This window comes from Stenella coeruleoalba (assembly GCF_951394435.1).
Source record: "Stenella coeruleoalba genome assembly, chromosome: 15".
Taxonomy (NCBI): Eukaryota; Metazoa; Chordata; class Mammalia; order Artiodactyla; family Delphinidae; genus Stenella; species Stenella coeruleoalba.
The window spans coordinates 77,925,623-77,946,250 of NC_137161.1; the positions used below are offsets into that span (position 1 = coordinate 77,925,623).

At 44.5% G+C, this 20,628-nt stretch overlaps 1 protein-coding gene across 3 annotated transcripts in view; it reads right to left on the reverse strand.

Annotated features, from left to right (window-relative positions):
• Window positions 1–18,629, reverse strand: part of RCC1L (RCC1 like) — a 33,243-nt gene extending 14,614 nt beyond the window's left edge. Inside the window, exons 1-6 of one of the 3 annotated variants that reach the window (XM_079944231.1) lie at window positions 18,247–18,626; window positions 8,024–8,153; window positions 5,775–5,903; window positions 4,856–4,922; window positions 4,260–4,311; window positions 2,473–2,557 (exon numbers count right to left, since the gene is read on the reverse strand). In XM_079944231.1, coding sequence (XP_079800357.1) covers window positions 2,473–2,557; window positions 4,260–4,311; window positions 4,856–4,922; window positions 5,775–5,903; window positions 8,024–8,153; window positions 18,247–18,561 — 778 coding nt within the window. In that variant the 5' untranslated portion in view covers window positions 18,562–18,626. Of the gene's footprint in view, window positions 1–2,472; window positions 2,558–4,259; window positions 4,312–4,855; window positions 4,923–5,774; window positions 5,904–8,023; window positions 8,154–18,246 lie in introns of all 3 variants that reach the window. The other 2 variants (XM_079944232.1, XM_079944233.1) reach the window with 2 other exon arrangements.
• Window positions 18,630–20,628: the final 1,999 nt, after the last annotated feature.

Here is a 20,628-nt window from a genome sequence, read left to right on the forward strand (position 1 = left end):
CACTTGCATTGACCTACTATGTGTCAAACACGGTTTTAAGCACTTTGCAAACATCAACTCAAAATCCTAATCTGTTATTCTACATGCTGTACAACTTCCTTCTCCATGTTCTCTCAGAAAAGGAAAAACCATCATAGTAATTGTTTACTTTTAAAACCCTTGATGGGACTTCCCTGGTGTTCCAGTGGTTAAGACTCTACGCTCCTAATGCAGGGGGCCAGGGTTTGACCCCTGGTCAGGGAACTAAGATCCCACATGCCACAACTAAAAGATCCCGCGTGCAGCAACGAAGATCCCTCGTGCCGCAACTAAGACCCGGCACAGCCAAAATAAATAAATAAATAGAATTTCAATAAACAAACAAATAAATAAAACCCTTGATATTTTCTAAGTCTGATTCAAGTTACATACCTTTTCAGGATGAAACACCCACACACAATGAACCTATCAGACCATGTATATTACATACAGCCACACCTCGTTCTATTGCACTTCACAGATACTGCATTTTTTACAAATTGAAGGTTTGTGGCAACCCTGTATTGTCAAATGATGGTTGGCACTTGGGAGGCAGTATTTTTTAATTAAGATACGTACATTTTTTTAGACATAATGCTATTGCACACTTAATAGACTACAGTGTAGTGTAAACATAACTTCCATAAGCACTGGGAAACCAAAGTTACAACAAGCAATTCCTAATGCACTGCTGGGCTTGCTAGAACATAAAAGAAATCTCTAAGAGCCCATCCCACCTCAGCCCCACACCCCACACCATCCCCCAACTACAACAAATCAAAACTGGCAAACTGGTGTGGTACACAGTGACCAGAGGAAAAGACGGGGCTTGCCCAGAGGACAAATGTCACCATCAGCACTGCAATGGAGAGTAACCCCTGGGCAGCAGACCAAGGTAGAACCCTGAACCACAGACTCGTGCTTGTACCAGGCTTTCTCAAAGGAGCCCAAAGCAGTGTCAGACTGGCAGCACCCCTCAGCAACAGGCAAAAAGCCTGTTATTATGTACTCCATATATAATAAAAAAGATTTTTAAAAAGTAATTCAAAATGTTGAAGGGTTATGAAAGAAATAGGATGCTGAGATAGAAACTGCTTTAGACAGAATGGTCAGGGGAGCCTTCACTGAAGAGACAACCTCAAGCTGAGGCCTACAGGATGAAAAGGAGAGCACAAAAGAGCATTCTAGGCTACAGGAACAGCATGTACAAAGGCACGGTGGCAGCACAAAGGAGGACAGGCTCAAGAACAGGCTGCAGGGGGCTCGTGGGGCTGGACTCAGAGCCTGGCAAGCAAGGGCAGTGGGGCCATGTGACAGTGGAGCTTCTGGAATGGCACCACGAAACTGTTAACCACAGTTATCTCCAGCGAGTGGGACTTTCACTTTTCACCATATTCCTTGGTCTATGCTATCAAAATGTATCAACAATTTCATTCTTTTCATGAAAAGCTGATTTTTAAAAGGTACCCACACCAAGATTTTAGAAAATAAAAAGAAGCTTCCACTTTATAGATAAAAAAAGGCACATTTTAAAAACTGGCATTGTAATTAAATTAGGACACTTAAATTGACAATACTCACTGCTAGAGAGGTTATGATTAAATTGCTACTTCTATACATTGCTGATGGCAATATAAACTAGTAAAACTTTTGGAAAGCAATTTAACAACACATTCTGAAAACAATAAAAATATTCTAATCCTCTGACCCACTCCTGGGAATTTATCTAGGGCAACACTCCAAATGAAAGGAAAAGCTAGATAGATGTCTATACATGACAAATGTCATATCTCCAATGGCTACTGCAGCCCCCAAAAAGTATGCCTCCTGACAACAGGGTAATGAGTAATCACCTGACAAAATGATTAACTCACCTTATGGTACATTAGTTTGATGCTGTACCATACAAATATTAAAAATTGCAACTGAAAATTATACTAACATGTAAAAATGTTTCATGTAAATTTAATGATAAAACAAGCATATAAAATCACATCTCTGCTATGATTACCATAAAAGATGTTCACATATGAACAAGGACTTGGGAGAAAACATGAGTCAAGGAACAAAGATGATGTGATGAGGTAGCAGGGTTATAGAGGATTTACACAAGATTTAAATCTTAAATTTAAGGTCCTCCCTTCAGACAAATATCAAACACAGAAAAATAAAATATACAAGGATGATAAAGCTTATCCCTCATTCCTCCTCCCTTAATCACATTCTTCTCAAATGAGTTAAAATCGAGCTCCCTTTAGGTGGCATTTGTCTCTTAAAAGACTCAGACTTGTTGCGGGACTCTCCAATCCTCTATCCGATCAGGGGAGCCAGTGAGGGGGACAGGAGGGGACACAACAGAACAGCATTCCCAGGAAGTGACAGGAGAGGGAAGAGTCAGATGAAGGCAGCGGCACCATCCCACAGGGAGGGGGGCGGGGGTGGGAGGGACGCTACCTGTTTGCCCATCCGCGCCCCATCCACAAGAATACACTTCTCCTTTATCCGTCAGGAACAGACTATGGTCCTGACCGCAGGCGACCTATCACACAAACAGAGGTGAGGTTGGTGAGAAGGAATCCTTAGAAGCCGGTGTCCTGATCCAAGTGCCCAAAGCCGGGCACCACTCCCCACGGCTCCTGAGTGCCAAGGGGGCTGGGCTGGTAAGCTGTCCCGCTCTGCTCCGCATCTGACTCTTTCTCATTCCAGCACAGCCCAGCTTGTGTCTCCTACTCCCCTGAAACTGCTCTTGCTAATAAAAAAAGAACAGTGCCAGGTGTCCTAAGGAGCGAAGCCAGGAGCTCCCCACCCTCCTCCCTCCTCCATAAGCCTCTCTCCCACACCCCCCAACAGTGTCCCGTCTTTGTCACTAGCTCAGTCTCCACTTCGGACCCTACAGGGCTGGAATCCTCCTCTGAGGTCTGCCCTTCTCGCTCTGCGCGCTTCCTGGGAGATGGCACCCACCCCCACGGCTTCTGCTGCCACCGCCACGTGGTCATCTCCAGTCTCAACCACTCTGCTGAGTCCCAGACCTATTCTGCTAACTGCCTAATGAAAAGCACCATTTAGCAAACATTCCTTACGCCAGGCACTGTGCTAAGTCAATGACCAAGGCCACCCAGTAAGAAACCGAATCTCAGAGAAGTTTGGTAACTTGCCCCAAGTCACCGAGTTAACATGTGGACAAGCAGGGACTTGAACCCGCATCAAGGTGGCTCTGAAGCCTGGGCAAGATGCACACTCCACTCCACCGCCACCTTGGAAACAAGTTCCCTCTCCACCTGCTCCTCACCTCCCCTGCTCCGGGACTCTGCCACCTGGGCCAAGAACGTCAGCGCCACCCATCTGCCTGTGGAGTCACACTTGGCTCCTTCTAGCTCCCTCCCCGCCCATCTAATCAAGCCTCGAATCTGGTCAATTCTCCTTACGTCTCCTCACCTGTCCCTTCTCCCCACAGCTTCCCACCTGGACTTCACCTCCTCCCTCAACTTTATTCCATGGCCAAAGTTATCTTCTTAAACAGATCGTGACTTGGCTGTCACTCACCCTGTTCAGAACCTCCGGCAGCCCCTGACCACCAAGAGGACGAAGTCTAAACTCCTTAATGAGGTGTACAAGACCCTGCATCATCCCCTCAACCCGTCTTCCAGCCGATTCCACCCCGCCCCACCGCAGGCAGGCACACCACACTCCAGCCACACTGCATGCTCTCGGCACCATCGAGCCTTCAGGCTGCTCCTTCTGCCGTAACACCTCTCCTACCACCCACCCCGGCCCAGCTGGTCAGTTCCTCGGCTACCTCCTCCATGACGCTGTCTCTCCTTCCAGTCCACGCCTGGTAGACGTAACTATTCTCCTTCTGGTGCTTTCATAAGTGCTTTCGGTAGACACTCATTTACATATTTAAGCATTTAAGTATCTACCATATGCCAGGCACTGTACCCAAGCATGGGTACAAGATAAAGCAGCCTGGGACACACACAGCCTTAATATACTCTGAAACAGCTAGTTTTTATAACCTGCCTCCCCCACTAGAGTGTTACCGCCCTCCCCAATTTTTACTAAACTTTGTATCCCCACAAGCTAGCGTAAATCCTGGCCTATAGTAGGCAGGCAATATTTACTAAAATAATTTATTAATTCAGAAAATCCCCCTAACAATTTGCCATCACCTCACCCAACTTCCACCCTTTCAAAATCACCCCCCGGGGTGGGACCAGTGGTTCTCAGCCCACGTCTCTTACCTGGACCACCTGTCCATCGAAGTCCTGCATCCTATGAACTTTGTGACTTTCACTACAGCCAGGAGCAATTTGGGGAGAACCAAAAGATACGGTCATGATAAGCACTGTGCGATTCTGGCCCCTCCCGTCACCCCAACTAGCAGCCTCCCCACACACATAGCAACGTTAGGGAAACTCTCAAGGTCAAATATAAGGAAGAGGTAGGTCTGGGCATGAAAGGAAAATGAAACAAAATCCTTTGGTGATTTTAATATGCTGCAGATTTCTGACTGGTGTTTAGACCTACCAGCATAATGTGAGGAACTAGAGGGAAATTTTTTTTAAAGACTAGAGGAATTTTTAAGTTAATCAATTTGGTGAAAATAACAAACAAAATCAAAGAAGTTCCACGCATCACAGTCAACGCTCACACGCCCTCCCTCCCACCTGCACCGGAAAGATACTCTCCACAGCCTTCCAGTGAGTTCTCACTGCTCCTCTCCAGCATGAGGAACCTCGAGTTTCACTGCTCTGTGGGTCCATCACATCATAATCACTCAGGGGGTGTTTAATGCTTGACACAATTTGGGGAAGGGGTAGTCCTTTCGGGAACTCACCTGTAAACTTCATTTTCGACCACTTTTCTTCCACACTGCCCGTAAGAATTGTTCCCCATGCTGAAGACTACAGGATAACACCGCCAATTAAATCAGCTCTGCAGGTTCATGGAACCCTCAAATGTCAGGACCGGAAGGGGGTCTCAAAAGTGGCCCTATTCTGACCACTCACCCTAGCTGCCCCTTGGCTTCCTTCTCCAACATTCCCAGCCTCTGCAGGCACCCCCCACAGGTGTGCTGGGGTCCAGGCTGGCCGCGAAGGCCTGGGCCACTGTTGCCGTGCCTTCCATCTCCCCGCCCGGGCCCTGGTTGCGCTTCTCAGGAATTCCACAGTGTGAGGCGAGCACACTCCATGAAAGGCCTCAGCAGCCCCCATTCCCTGTACCTGTCACTAGGCTGCCCTCAATGCCAAGCCCCCTCTTGAAAGAATTCCTAACGCCACCTTTGCCTTTTCCTACAAAGCACACTTAGCCAAAAAAAATGAAATTTGAAAACGTTAATCAAGTTGACCTTCCCCTGGAAACAACCGCTCTTCTAGAGAGCGCCGGGGTGAGCCAGGAGCCTGGACCGTGGAAGCCCCCCACCTGGAAGCAGTGTGAGCAAACAGGCTGCTTTCAGTACAAGGGAAAAAGCCGTCTACACACATGGTCGGCTTGGTGGCTCCATGGCTAAGGAGCAGGGGGCCAAAATAAGGCTGCCTGCTGTGCGCCATCACACTTATAAATACCTGAGATTTTCCAAGAACCACAGAGGGCAGAGAACACAGAAGAGTTAACAAGGGCTGCCCAACACAGCTCTCCTGAAACCATCCTACTGACTTGCTTGGGAAATGCCAACAGCTTCACTAACTAGATGTGGCTCAACTGAACGAGCCGCTTCAGGCCCAACAGCGGAAAAGCGGTCCCCACTCTCCCATCACCTCCTTCGCTGTCTGTCAGAACCAGAGAGTGGGCTCTGCCGCAGGAGACTTGCAGCACCTGCGTCTCCTGAGGTCTGTCCAGTGGCAGTGGGACGGGCGAGGGCTCCAAAACATACTCATATCCCCTCACTGAAACGAAAAGGACAAGGTGCACATACATTACACTGCCTGAGAGACTACATTAGTGGCAGAGCTAAGACGAGAACTCCAGCCCCACTCCCAGCCCTTGGCCTCCATCACATGCTGGGTTATTGAAAAGCAGACTTATTAAAGAAATCTCTTCCCACGTCGTTTAACACCTTCTGGATTTTTTTTCACACCCTCTGCAGTGGAAGGGCAGAGTCACCACCACTGGACCACCAGGGAAGTGCCACCTTCTGGATTTTTAAGGAAAGGAAAAGCATTTTCTTCCTGCAATACCCACTAGAATTTAGTAAAGTGAAGAACAGCATATACGGTATGATACCACTTAGATTAAAAGGAAGTAAAAAGAATACATAGATGCATGTGCTTGCATATACATAAAATCTCTCTAGAAACTGTTGACACAGGTTGTCTTCAGGGAGAAGAACTGTGCGGCTGGGAGGACAGAGGTGGAAAGCAGACTTTTCTCCATATATTTAACTGCGTCTTTAGGATTCTGAGGTATGCAAGTATGTTATCTATTTTAAAAAGAAAATTCTAATATTTAAATAAGCAAGAAAGGGGGAAGTGTTTTAGAAGGCACTCTAAAGAACGTTATTGTTCTTCATAATCCTACTGGAGAAGCCAGAATGGTCTATATAGGGAATTGTATGGTAGGTTTTAAACGATGAGCTTTGGAATATTTATAATGGAGGCTGGAGTTAATGAGAATAACTGCAAATACACTGGTTCTCAACCCACTCCCCACTAATGAGCCCTCTCTTTTCTCCTATGAACCTCATGTTTAAAAACATTCTGTCCTGGGGACTTCCCTGGCGTTCCAGTGGTTAAGACTCCGTGCTTCCACTGCAGGGGGCGCAGGTTCGACCCCTGGCTGGGGAACTAAGATCCCTCATGCAGCATGGCGCAGCCAAAAATTTTAAAAATTAAAAAAATGAAAATGAAAACATTTTGTCTACCAAATATATGGCCTTATTATTATAGTTGCCTGTTAGTATTTTTTTTTTTTTTGCGGTATGTGGGCCTCTCACTGTTGTGGCCTCTCCCGTTGCAGAGCACAGGCTCTGGACGCGCAGGCTCAGCAGCCATGGCTCACGGGCCCAGCCGCTCCGCGGCATGTGGGATCTTCCCGGACCGGGGCACGGACCCGCGTCCCCTGCATCGGCAGGCGGACTCTCAACCACTGCGCCACCAGGGAAGCCCCCACCTGTTAGTATTTTTAGTGACTGATATAATTTTCAAACAGAGTTTTTGATCAGCATGAAATAACAAATTTATCACAATAAGATGATGTAATTCTAAGCAAAACCAAAGATGCTGGACAATGCTGTTAGTGTATAGAGCCTTATTAGCTGCGAAAATACAGTACTTTAAAATACTAAAACGTTACATCTCCTTTTACTATCTTCACTGACCCCCTAAGGGCCTGGGAAGCAGTAAATACATAAATTTAAAGGGAATCTGAAGTGTTACAGCTCCTTTTTAAAATAAATAAATAAATAAGTAAATAAATAAATGGAATCTGGCTCCACATCCAACTACCAATTGACAGGAAATATAGAGGACAGAGGGTCACGTTAAACAGTACCACAGGGGTACATTCAGCAAACTCCAGACTGGAAACTTCTACAGGATAATCAACATGATTTCTTCAATAAATAAATATCAAGGAGAAAAAGACTGACACAAACTCAAAAGTCTTTTAAAAGTCTTATCAACCAGGGCTTCCCTGGTTGTGCAGTGGTTAAGAATCTGCCTGCCGATGCAGGGGACACGGGTTCAAGCCCTGGTCCAGGAAGATCCCACATGTTGCAGAGCAACAAAGCCCGTGCGCCACAACTACTGAGCCTGCACTCCAGAGCCCGCAAGCCACAACTCCTGAAGCCCGGGCGCCTAGAGCCCGTGCTCTGCAACATGAGAAGCCACCGCAATGAGAAGCCCGCACAACACAACAAAGAGTAGCCCCCACTCACCGCAACTAGAGAAAGCCCACACACAGCAACGAAGACCCAATGCAGCCAAAAATAAATACATTAAAAAAAAAAATCAAAGGGTGCTTTTTCAGACCAATCACAGCAGAGAGAAACCAAGGTGAGAACGCTCACTTTTATCTTTCCGGCTCCTGTGAAATCCAAGCTGAGAATCTTTGTTGAGTCCCATACCCCAAACTTTTGTAACATCCTTGGTTTTAGAGGACAGCAATGTGAATCCATAACCACAGGCAGCAGATGAAATCTGAAAAAAAATTCCCATAAAGCACTGACTGATTTGTGACATCAAGTTTTCCCAGCAATAAATGGCAGGTTGTTTATCCATTCCAAGAACACACACTATTACAGCAACTAACATTTATTGGACGTTTACTATGTGTTAAGGGCTTGATATGTACTATTTCATTTAATCTTCACAATCACCCAATGGTCTAAGTATCAAATCATCCCCATTCACCAAGACACAGTCTCGCAGAGTAGTTAAGTTGAAAACTACCTTATTTTGAATCTTGGCAAGACCACAGGGTTTACAACTGGTAGACCCTTACCAGCTGTGTGACCTGAGATAGACTGCTTAACTTCTGTGTCTGTTTCCCTCTATTATAAAAGAGATAACAACAGTGTCTCTCTTATTGGGTAGCTGTGAGGACTAAATGAGTTAACATAGTTAAAACCCTTAAAGTAGGGACTTCCCTGGTGGTCCAGTGGCTAAGACTCAGTGTTCCCAATGCAGAGGGCCTGGGTTCGAGCCCTGGTCAGAGAACTAGATCCCACATGCCGCAAAGATCCCACACACTTCAGTGAAGATCCTGCGTGCCACAACTGAGACCCAGGTGCAGCCAAATAGATAAATAAATAAATATTTTTTTAAAAAAAACCTTAAATAGTACCTGACCTAATGTAAGAGCTATATAAAGTATTTGTTATTAGTGGTGGTGGTAGCAGTAGTATTTGGTAGATAAGGAAATCAAGGCTCCTAGAAGATTAAGTAGCTTGCCTAATACAGTCTCACAGCTAGTAAGTGGAGGCTGTCTGATTGCAGAGTGCATGTTCTTAACCCTTATGCTACACTGTTATACTCTCAAACCACCACTGCCATGAAGAAGAATTAGTATTACAGCTACCGTGAATATAACACATTGCCAGGGCCAGTGTGTTTGCTGGGTGTTTTACCCACACTGTTATCAATCCCCACATTCACTGATCAGATGAGGAAACTGAGGCTTCAGTGGGGCTGGAAGCACACCAAAGGCAGCCTGGTTTTAGGGTCAACCCCCTTTCCATAATACCCAGAGTGGCCTGAGGCAGTCCTGCTTTACACCTGATGGCCCAAGGTTCACTCTCAAGCAAATGATGAGAAATTACACGGTCACCCTGATGATTCCCCACTGTCTCTTGGTTGTTTACCGTTTACCAAAGGCCTATGTAGTCAGTCTCAGAGACATGGAAATCTAACCTAATCCTGATGAAAATGCCAGCTTTCCACTGATAATGAACAAACGTGAGGTTTTTCTTTTTTTTTTTTAACTCCAGCATTTCTTGAAGAAAGCGAGCTAAATACTTCTTTTAAATTTGATGACTTGTTTAATCAAGTCATCCAAAAGTTATATATCCCTCCTTCTGTCTTGTGACATTTTCCCTCGTAACATTCACATGGAAGGTACATACATGTACACTTGTATTAGGAAACAAACAAACAAAAAAACCCTCAGTTCTCCGGCCTTCTGAAATGGCTCCATCTCCACAGAAATGACCCACTGGGGAGGGAGGAGCCAGCCCCTGACCACACAGCAGGAAACATAAAAAAGTGAGTCCAAAACTGATGCCCAGCACACTACGATTATTCTCATCTGTTTACTCAACATTCAACAAATATTTGGGAAGCACCTACTGTATTATTAAATCTAATATGTGAAAAGGCTTTGAACAATACCTGACACGGAGTCAGCATTAAGCAATGTTTTTTACAATAATATGCTAGAAGGGGACTTTCCAACTATGGTGGTGTGAAGAGGTTAGTGAATCTCTCCCCAAACAACAAGTATAAAACTGGAGAAAACTGCAAAAAACAAACCCACAACCATTTCAGGGCTCCGGAAGTCAATCAAAGACAAGTAAATGGAGAAGTTACTCATGAAGGGATGCTAGAACTACAGGCAAGAATATCAGGGCTTTGTAGACCTCTTGTCCTGGGCTGCTCCATCTACCGCAGCTCAGGCAGCACAGAAGGTAGAAAAGGGCAGAGCTGGCCATGAAAACCATCAGCTTTGTTACCAGAAAGGACAAACTTAATTTGGGGTAGAGGGTGAAAAGTCATGCTCCACAGCAAACTCAGCAGGAAACAAAAAAGGAAGACCCACAACTCAGCGAGCCTGAGGTTGCAATCCTGACTAGGGTAAGAGGAGAGGCAGACCAGCCAGAAATTTAATGGGAAGATCCTAGAAATGAGAGAGCCATGGAAGGCTCTCCACACAAGCATGGTTGACTGGGAAACTGCACAAAGGAGCTCCCAGCGGAAAGAAAAGCTAAGGCAGACTTGAGATCAGGCTGAACTTTCAATGTGGTCCCCAAACCACACACAGAATCAAAAGTGAAGGAGAGAAACCTTATAAGCTCAAGGTGTCTGAGCACAGCCTCTGCCCAACTCACTGGCTGACCACAAAGGTATGCAAATAAGGGGCAACCCTGAAGAAGCCTGGCTAAAAAAAAAAAAAAAAAAAGGCAGTGCGGGGAGGGGAAGGGAGCTAGGACGGGGAACAAAACAAAAACCCCAAGCAAAGACACTGGTGTCACTGGCCATGCAGAGCAGAGGAGACTGACTCCCTAAAGTACAGAAAAGTTACCCCACCTCCAAAAAAAACAAAAACAAAGAACTCAAGGAAGATAATATCAGAATCCAAAGTTGTTATATCCAAGAGCCCAGTTTTCAATAAACAAGTACAAGACATGCAAAGAAAAAAGAAAGTGTGACCTATATTGAGGGAGGAAAGCAGCCAAGAGAAACTAAATGGACCAAGATGTTGGATTTGTGAACTATTGTTTGAACTATCATTCAAAGAATATTTTAAAATCATATTTAAAGAACTAAAGAAAAATATGACAACAATGGCCCAACAAATATGGAATTTGAATACAGAAATAAAAACATTAAAAGCCTAATTCTAGAGTTGTAAAATATAATAACCAAATTTTAAAATTCACTATATAGGCTCAACAGCACATTTGAGATGGCAGAAGAAAGAATCAGTTAAGTTGAAAAAAATATCAATAGAAATTATTCATTCTGAAGAACAGGAAAAAAAAGAAACATTGGGAAAAAAAAGAACAGTGCCTCAGAGATCTGAAACATAACATCAAGTATATCAACACCTACATAACAAGAGTTCCAGAAGGGCAAGAGAGAAAGAAAGAAGCAGAAAAAAATACTCAAGTAATGGCAGAAAACTTAACCAAATTTTATTAAAAAACCCATAAGTCTCACAGATTAAACTTGCTCAACAAATCACAGTTAAACTTTTGAAATACAAAGAGAAAATTTTGAAAGCATCAAAAGAAAATGGATTCATCAAGTACAAGGGAACAACAATAAGATTAACAGTTAACTTCTCATTAGAAACAATGGAGACCAGAGTAGAAGGACACACTCAAAGTGCTGAAGGACAAAAACTGTCAACCAAGAATTCTATATCCAGCAAAACTATTGTTTAAAAAAAATATGCAGATGAAATAAAGACATTCCCAAAGACTGAGAGAATTCACTGCTAGCAGACCTGCTTTAAGAAGTACTAAGAGGGCTTCCCTGGTGGCGCAGTGGTTAAGAATCCACCTGCCTATGCAGGGAGCATGGGTTTGAGCGCTGGTCTGGGAAGATCCCACATGCCGCAGCGCAACTAAGACCGTGAGCCACAACTACTGAGCCCGTGTGCTATAACTACTGAGCCTGCGCTCTAGAGCCCGTGCTCCACAACAAGAGAAGCCACCTCAATGAGAAGCCCGTGCACCGCAACGAAGAGTAGCCCCCGCTCTCCGCAACTAGAGAAAGCCCACGCACAGCAACAAAGACCCAATACAGCCAAAGATAAATAAATAAAATAAATAAATTTAAAAAAAAAACAGAAGTACTAAGAAATTCTTCAGGCTAAAAGGAAATGACAGCAGATGGTAACTAAAAGTCACAAGAAATGAAGAACATCAGTGGAAATAATTATAAAGATAAATATAAAACACTGCATAGGGCTTCCCTGGTGGCGCAGTGGTTGAGAGTCTGCCTGCCGATGCAGGGGACACGGGTTCGTGCCCTGGTCCAGGAAGATCCCACATGCCGCGGAGCGCCTGGGCCCGTGAGCCATGGCCACTGAGCCTGCGCATCCAGAGCCTGTGCTCCGCAACGGGAGAGGCCACAACAGTGAGAGGCCCGCGTACCGCAAAAAAAAGAAAAAAGAAAACTGCATAAAATAATAATTATAAAATTGTATTGTTGAGCTTAAAATGTATAAAGATGTAATATATATCACAATAACCACACAAAGGAGAGAAGAGGAAATGGGGCTATGTTGCAACAAAGTTGCTATAGTCTTTCAGAATTAGGTCACTATTAACCTAAAATAGATTATGATAAATTATATATTATAATCCCAAGACCAACCACTAAAAAAACAAAAACTCAAAAAACGTATTAAAACACCTGACAAAGGAATTTAAAGGGTCCAACAGAAAAATACCTATTTAACACAAAAGAAGGCAGCAAAGGAAAAATCGACAAACAAAAAAGACATACAAAAACAAATAGGGAAATGGCAGATGCAATCCAACCGTGTTAGTAATTACATTAAAAGGACATGGTGCTTCCCTGGTGGTGCAGTGGTTAAGAATCCGCCTGCCAATGCAGGGGACACGGGTTCGAGCCCTGGTCCGGGAAGATCCCACATGCCGTGGAGCAACTAAGCCCGTGCGCCACAACTACTGAGCCTGCGCTCTAGAGCCCACGAGGCACAACTACTGAAGCCCGTGCGCCTAGAGCCCGTGCTCCGCAACAAGAGAAGCCACCGCAATGAGAAGCCTGCGCACCGCAATGAAGAGTAGCCCCCACTCACTGCAACTAGAGAAAAGCCCGCACGCAGCAACAAAGACCCAACACAGCCAAAAATAAAAAATAAATTAATTAATTTTAAAAAAAGGACATGGATTGACAATCAAAAAATAGGCAGAAGCCCTAAACAGACATTTCTCCAAAGAAGACATACAGATGGCCAATGAGCACATGAAAAGATGCTCATCATCGCTAATTATTAGAGAAATGCAAATTTAAACTATTGATACAATGAGGTCACACTGGTCAGAATGGCTATCCTTAAAGAGTCTACAAATAATAAATGTTGGAGAGGGTGTGGAGAAAAGGGAACCCTCTTATACTGTTGGTGGGAATGTAAATTGGTGCAGCCATTATGGAAAACAGTATGAAGGTTCCTCAAAAAAAACTAAAAATAGAGTTGCCATATGATCCAGCAATCCCACTCCTGGGCATATACCTAGACAAAGCTATAATTTGAAAAGATACATGCACCCCTATGTTCACAGCAGCACTATTCACAATAGCCAAGACATGGAAACAACCTAAATGTCCATCAACAGATGGATAGATAAAGAAGATGTGGTACATATACACAAAGGAATATTCTCAACTATAAAAAAGAGTGAAATAATGCCATTTGCAGCAACATGGATGGACCTTGAGATTATCATACTAAGTAAAGTAAGTCAGAAAGAGAAAGACAAATACCATATGATATCACTTATATATGAACTCTAAAATATGACACAAATGAACTTATCTAGGAAAAAGAAACAGACTCACAGACATAGAGAACAGATTTGTTGTTGCCAGTTGGGGGGTTGGGGAGGGAAGAATTGGGAGTTTAGGATTAGTAAATGCAAACTAGTATATACAGGATGAATAAACAACAAGGTCCTACTGTATAGCACAAGGAACTATCTTGAATATCCTGTGATAAACCATAATGGAAAAAAATATGAAGAAGAATATAGGTGCTTCCCTGGTGGCACAGTGGTTAAGAATCCGCCTGCCCATGCTGGGGACATGGGTTCGAGCCCTGGTCCAGGAAGATCCCACATGCCACGAAGCAACTAAGCCCGTGCGCCACAACTACTGAGCCTGCGCTCTGTAGCCCACGAGCCAAAACTACTGAAGCCCGCGGGCCTAGAACCCGTGCTCCAAACGAGAGAAGCCATCGCAGTGAGAAGCCCACGCACCGGGACGAACAGCTGCCCCTGCTTGACACTAGAGAAAGCCTGCACGCAGCAATGAAGACAAACAACACAGCCAAAAATAAACAAAATAAATTTATTTTTTTTAAAAGGATATATATGTATAACTGAGCCACTTTGTGCTGTACAGCAGTAATTAACACAACATTGTAAATCTACTATACTTCAATTTAAAAAAAAAGGACATGGATTTAGGGACAGCAGTGAAAATGGTGGAGCAATAAGAACACTGACTAACATTCTCAGAAACAATTCTTTCAGAACTCTGGAAATTAACCGAGGACTTAAAGCAATCTGGGGAATGTTTACTTAAGAAAAGCAGCTGAATCTCAGAACAGCAAGCTTTGCAGCATTTTAACTTGACCTATTCCCATCCACCTCTTCTCAGCTCCTGAAAACCAACAGCTCACAATTATAGTGAAAACCAGCAGTCTGGAAGCCATTGGAGGAGGCAAAATGGGATTGGAGAAATTTCAAAGCCCCATTCCCAGGGAATTCTCATTTGATCTATCTAGTGGTTCCCTGTAAGACCCCAAGCACAATGCTCTATTTTTCTGATCTGACCCAGATATCATCCAGGGTAAACAGCCTTTTCCCCAGGGATGTTTGTTGAAAACTGTCAGAGACCAATGGTGAATACTGCAGCTGCCTAGATACTGGTGGCTAACAGCTGGAGCAAACAACAGGTTAACCAAGAAGCTATCAACCAACTTGACCTTGACATCTATAGAACACTCCACCCAAACAACAGAATACACATACTTTTCAAACACACATGGAACATTCTCCAGGAGAGACCATATGCTAGGCTATAAAACAAAGTCACAATACATTTAAAAGGACTGAAATTAAAGTATGTTCTGTAACCACAACAGAATTAAATTGGCTATCAATGAAAAAAGAAATTAGGGAAAACATAAATATTTGGAAATTAAACACTTCCAAATAACTCGTGGGTCAAAGAAGTAATCACATAGGAAATCGAAAAATAAGGTGAATAAAGGTTAAAATACAACATAACAGAATTTATGGGCTGCAGCTAAACAGTGTTTAAAGAAAAAATTATAGCTATAAACACCTACATTACAAAAGAAGAAAGACCTCAACAATAGCCTAACCTTCCAGCAAAAGAAACTAGAAAAGAAAAGCAAACTAAACCCAAAGCAAGCAGAGGAATAAAATTATAAAAATTCAACTGAAAATCAATGAAACAGAAAACAGGAAAACAATACCAAAAAATGAATTAAACTAAATGTTGGTTCTTTCAAAAGATTAACAAAGCTGACAAGTCTTTAGCTAGACTGACCAAGGTAAAAAGAGGAAATATAAATTACCAAAATCAGCAGTGAAAGAGGGGACATCACCAACCTGCCAACCCTACAGAAACTTAGATCATAAGCGAATACTATCAACAACTTATGCCAAAGAATTAGATAACTGGCACAAAACAAATTCTCAGAAAGACACAAAGTACCAACGCTGACTCAAGAAGAAATAAAAAATTTAATATACCTGTAACAAGTTTTTAAATATTGAATTAGTAATAAAAAAAAATTTTCCTATAAAGAAAATCCCAGGTCCAGATGACTTACTTCATTGGCGAACTCTACCAAACATTAAAACAAGAAATAATACCAATTCTTTACAAACCTTTCCAGAAACTCATTTTATGAGGCCAGTAATACCCTGATACCATAAGCAGACAAGGAGGACATCACAAGAAAAAAACAACAAAAAAGTCCTTAACAAAATATTAGCAACCAAATCCAGCAATGTACAAAAGGGATTATTCACCACAATCGAGTGGAATTTATCCTAGGAATGCAAGGCTGGTTTAATATCCAAAGATCAGTTAATGTAATGTATCCAATTAATAGAATAAAAGACAAAAAATACATGATCACAGAAACAGACATAGAAAAATTGTTTGACAAAAATCTAATCCCTAGTCATGATTTTTTTTAAAAAGAAAAAGAAAAGAAAAACTCTGAACAAAACAGGACAAAAAGGGAACTTCCTCAACTTGACAAAAGGTATCTATGAAAAACTTATAGCTAATGTCATAATTATAAATGAAAGACTAAATACTATCTCCCTAATATCAGGAACAGGCAAGGATGTCACTTCAATCCACTGCTACACTGAAGGTTCTATCCAATGCAGTCAGGCAAGAAAAAGAAATCAAAAGTTTCAAATTGGAAATGAAGATGTAAAACTGTCTTTATTCAGACAACCAGACAATATGATCCTGTATGTATAAAACCCTAAGGAACACACGAAAATCTATATAACTAATAAGCAAGGTCAGTAAAGTCACAAAACATTAAGTCAATATACAAAAACCAATTGTATTGCTATGTAAAAGCAATTAACACTCTAAAAATGAACTTAAGAATACAATTCTATTCAAAAGAACATCAAAAAGAAAAAACACTTAGGAATAAATTTAACAAAAGACGTGCAAGACTTGTATACTGAAAACTACAAAAACATAGTTGAAAGAAATTAAATTCCCAAGTAAATGGGGAGACATTTCATGTTTATAGATTGAAAGACTCAAAATTACTTAGATGGCATTTGTGCCCAAATTGATCTACAGATTCAGTGTAATCATTACCAAAATCCCAGCAGGTAGTTTGCAGAAATTGACAAGCTAATACTAAAATTTGTATGGAAAAGCAAAAGACCCTGAAGAGCCAAAACTTAACATCTCCCAATTTAAAAACCAATTATAAAGCTACAGTAATCAAGAGGATAAACATATAGATCAATGGAACAGAACTGAGAGTTCAGAAATAAAGCCTTACATTTACCATCAACCGATTTTCACAAAGGTGCTAAGACTATTCAATAAAAAAAGAATAGTGTTTTCAACTAGTGACAGGACAATTGGATAGCCACATCCAAAAAACCCCTTACCCCACACCATACACAAAAATCAATTCAAATGACTGTCTCACAGACATAAATATGAGAATTCAAACTATGAAGTTCCCAGGCAAAAACAGAGGAAAATTATCTTTGTGATCTTGGGTTAGGCAAAGATTTCTTAGATATACCAAAACTACAATCCACAGCAGAAAAACTGATCAACTGAACTTCATTAAAATTAAAACCTTTTTCTCTCCAAAGGACACTATGAAAAAAATAAAAAGAAAATCCATGGACTGGCAGAGAACATTTGCACATATCATATATGTGATAAAGTACCTATATCCAGAATACATAAATAACTCTCACAACTCAATATTAAGAAGTCAAACCCAACTTTTCATTCCTCTGGAGCTTAAATTCCCTGGCTCTCTCGATCTCCCCTTTTAGGGCAAAAGATCATTTGTTATCCTTGACAGAGAAATCAGAAGCCAAACTGGTCAAATCTGCTTCTTTTTCACCACCCACCAAGACGTCCACAACCACGCCGAGCAAGAACCTATCCTTAACATCCGTTTTTGCTTTTCTGGATGTTAGCTGCCGAGATAAGCCGCCCTCCGGTAGCTGTTCTTTGCTGCATCTTTTCAAATCTGAGTCAACTCAGGGGACTCCTGTGCAACCATTCCACTGTGTTTAGACCTTTCATCCTTCCTCTCATTCCTGTTACTGCTCCAGTTAACATTTCCTTTCCGAATTGTTCACCGACCTCAGCCGGCCCACGCTTTCTCTGACCTTTTGAAGTCGGCTTTCCTAACAGCAGAACTTCTGGGGTCTGATTGGCCCGAAGGCGAATCCCAAAGTACGAACACCTGCCAGCTGGGGGGCCGTGGGCCTGTCTCATAACTTCTCCGAGCCTCCCTTTCCTCCCCCGTAACTGTGGCAACAACCCCGACTCCCGAATGACGCGAGCCGGGCGCAACACCTGGCACGTTTCGGCCACTCGGTACATGCTGGCAGCGCCCTAACGCACTCCCCTCCGGCAGCCCGCTCGAGGGTCATGCTCTCTTAAGTTTGGCCCCACAGCGTCGCCAACCTCTCCGAGAGGGCCGAGTGCCTCGGGAGGCGCGGCCGAGACCGGAGGCCAGCACAGAGGGAGGAAGAGAGGGAGCCGAAGTCCTCACCTTTTGGTCCAGCTTCAGGCGGTAGGGCACGGCCTGGATCCTGCGGCGCGGCCGCGAGCCGGCGCGGGGCTGGGGCCCGGAGCCGGGCAGCACGAAGGTGGGCACGCCCAGCGCCCCGGAGAAGCTGAAGCCCCACACGAAAATGCGGTCGGCGCGGGTCGCGCGCTCGCCCACGTACTGGAACACGGGCGCGTCCGCCTCGGCCTCCGCCGTCTCGCGCCGGCTCCGCGAGCGCCCGGCTGCCGTCCAGTGTCCGCGCCACGGCCCCGGCCCGCTCAGCCGGCGCCCCAGCCGAGCCCCCGCCACCAGCGCCATCCTCCGCTACACGCCTCAGCCGTTCCTGGGCGCCGCCATATTGGCGACCTTTGACCTCCCCCGGCGGAAGAGCCTGCGGCCACGTTTACTATTGGCTGAAAGCAAAGGCCTTGAGGTCAGCCAATGGCTCAGGGAGGCTGGAGGGCTGGGCTGGACTGGGCGGAGCCTGGTATCGCCCGTTCCTGAGTGACTCGACCTAGAGGACCCGTCCCGGCCCTACCGACATAGTGCGCGAACTTTCTCCGAGCTCCGGCAGCCGGCCTGAACTCACTCGCCTTCCCGCAGAGCGCGTGTTTGCTGAGCACCTTCCCGGCTCTGGTGGGCGCTCTCAGTTTGCAAAGGCCCTTTGCTTTTTGGTAATCAGCAGGAGTAAAATTTAAGAGGTTGCCCACTCTGCGCGACTCCAGCGTAGTGCTCTCCCCTATCCTCTGTCCCTCGACACTTTTTACCTGGCCCTGTTGCCTCTGTTCCCGCTCCCACGCCGCTCAGTCGGCGCTCCTGCCACAGAGAGCTGCCTGCTGTCTTCGACAGTGCATCCTCCTCCCAGCGTCACCTCGCCCCTCAGCCCATCACTCCACTTAAGGCAGGTGGCTCTGCTTGTAATTTCTGAATCCCAGGGATGTTTCAGGCCTTCCTTTGCACACAGCGCCTTGAATGCCCTTCCCACTGCCCTCTTCTCCCTGCAGGTGTCTAGCAAACTCCTCGCCTTCTAACATCCAGCTGGAGCACCTCCTTTGAAGTTCCACGAAGGCAAGAACTTCATTCACATTGTCCTCACCAGTTTTGTACTAGAGTTTAGCATGCAGCCAGGAACAAGGCATGCCCTCATGAATGATTTGCGAGTCTGGGGACCTGGGTTCCTGTCCTGGCTCTGCTACTGACTTGTCCCGTGATGTTGGGGAGTTGTCTCCCTTCTCTGGATCTCACCTCTAAAATGAGGAGATATTAAAAAAAAATCAATACATGAAAGGAATTTTTGAACTTCATGGCCTGTAGGATCTCTTGCAGCCCATTATGATCTATGACAGTCATTCCTGAATATTAGTCCCAAATGCTGAGAGCAAACTGTCTCTTTTTCCTCCTCTTGCTTTTCTCTCCTCTTTATATGCTCGATACCTGTATCAACTTTAATAATGTAATAGCCAGTATTTTGCCGGCAAAAGTGAGCTTATTTAGGAATAAGAAGAGAAACTGCAAATTGAGAAGTACAAACTATGACAGACCACAGGCAAATCCGGAGAACAACGAAAGGGAACTTGCTTTTATATGGAAAAGTGGGTAATTGGGAGGTGCTGTGATAACCAAAGAGTCCACTGGAGGAAGCTAGGAGTCCAAAGTATAGTGGCTTCTCATTGGTTGGGTAGAGGCATCTTCCCGTCCCAGATGTGGGCATTTGTCTCTTCCTGTTTTGAACTGGTCTTGACAGTACGCTAAAACTGGATTCCTTCCAGGTGTGGAATTAATTCAAGAAACTCAGCTAAAATTGGAATCAGGACAGGCCTGTAGGGGGAGCGCTGGTGCCCCACCATGCATCTTCAATTACTCCAAACCGGAGGAGACAAATGCCTACATCTGGGACCGGAAAGTGCCGCTACTTTAGCAGCCCAACCAGTGGTGACAACCACCGGCAGCCAGCTCCTGCCGCAGGCGGTGGCGAGCAGCACAGAGCGGACCACAGCTTATTCCCCCAGCAGCCCCCTCGGGCACTGTCATAGCCAAGCGCCTCCTATGAAGCACCTCCCGATGGAAGACCTTCCTTGGCCCCCAAGAGAGTGGATTTCTGTAAAGTTACAGAGTGCACATTTCCTGTGACCTCTGCTACCTCTCAGTGAGACCCCTACCATTCAGTGAGCCATGGGTGAGCCTTTCCCACCGAGGTCTGGGTCTCAGCTCTGGGGGGCGGCCTCTTTCTGGGGTAGCCTGGCTCAGCCCTAGTGGCGGGGGCTCCTCCCTCTACCAGTCCTGTATTCTTCAGAGTTCTCTTCATACCAGCCAAGCCCTTGTTATCATTAATAATTCTTCACATTAAACCTTCTCTGTTCAAATCACAAGGTGGTTTCTGTCTCA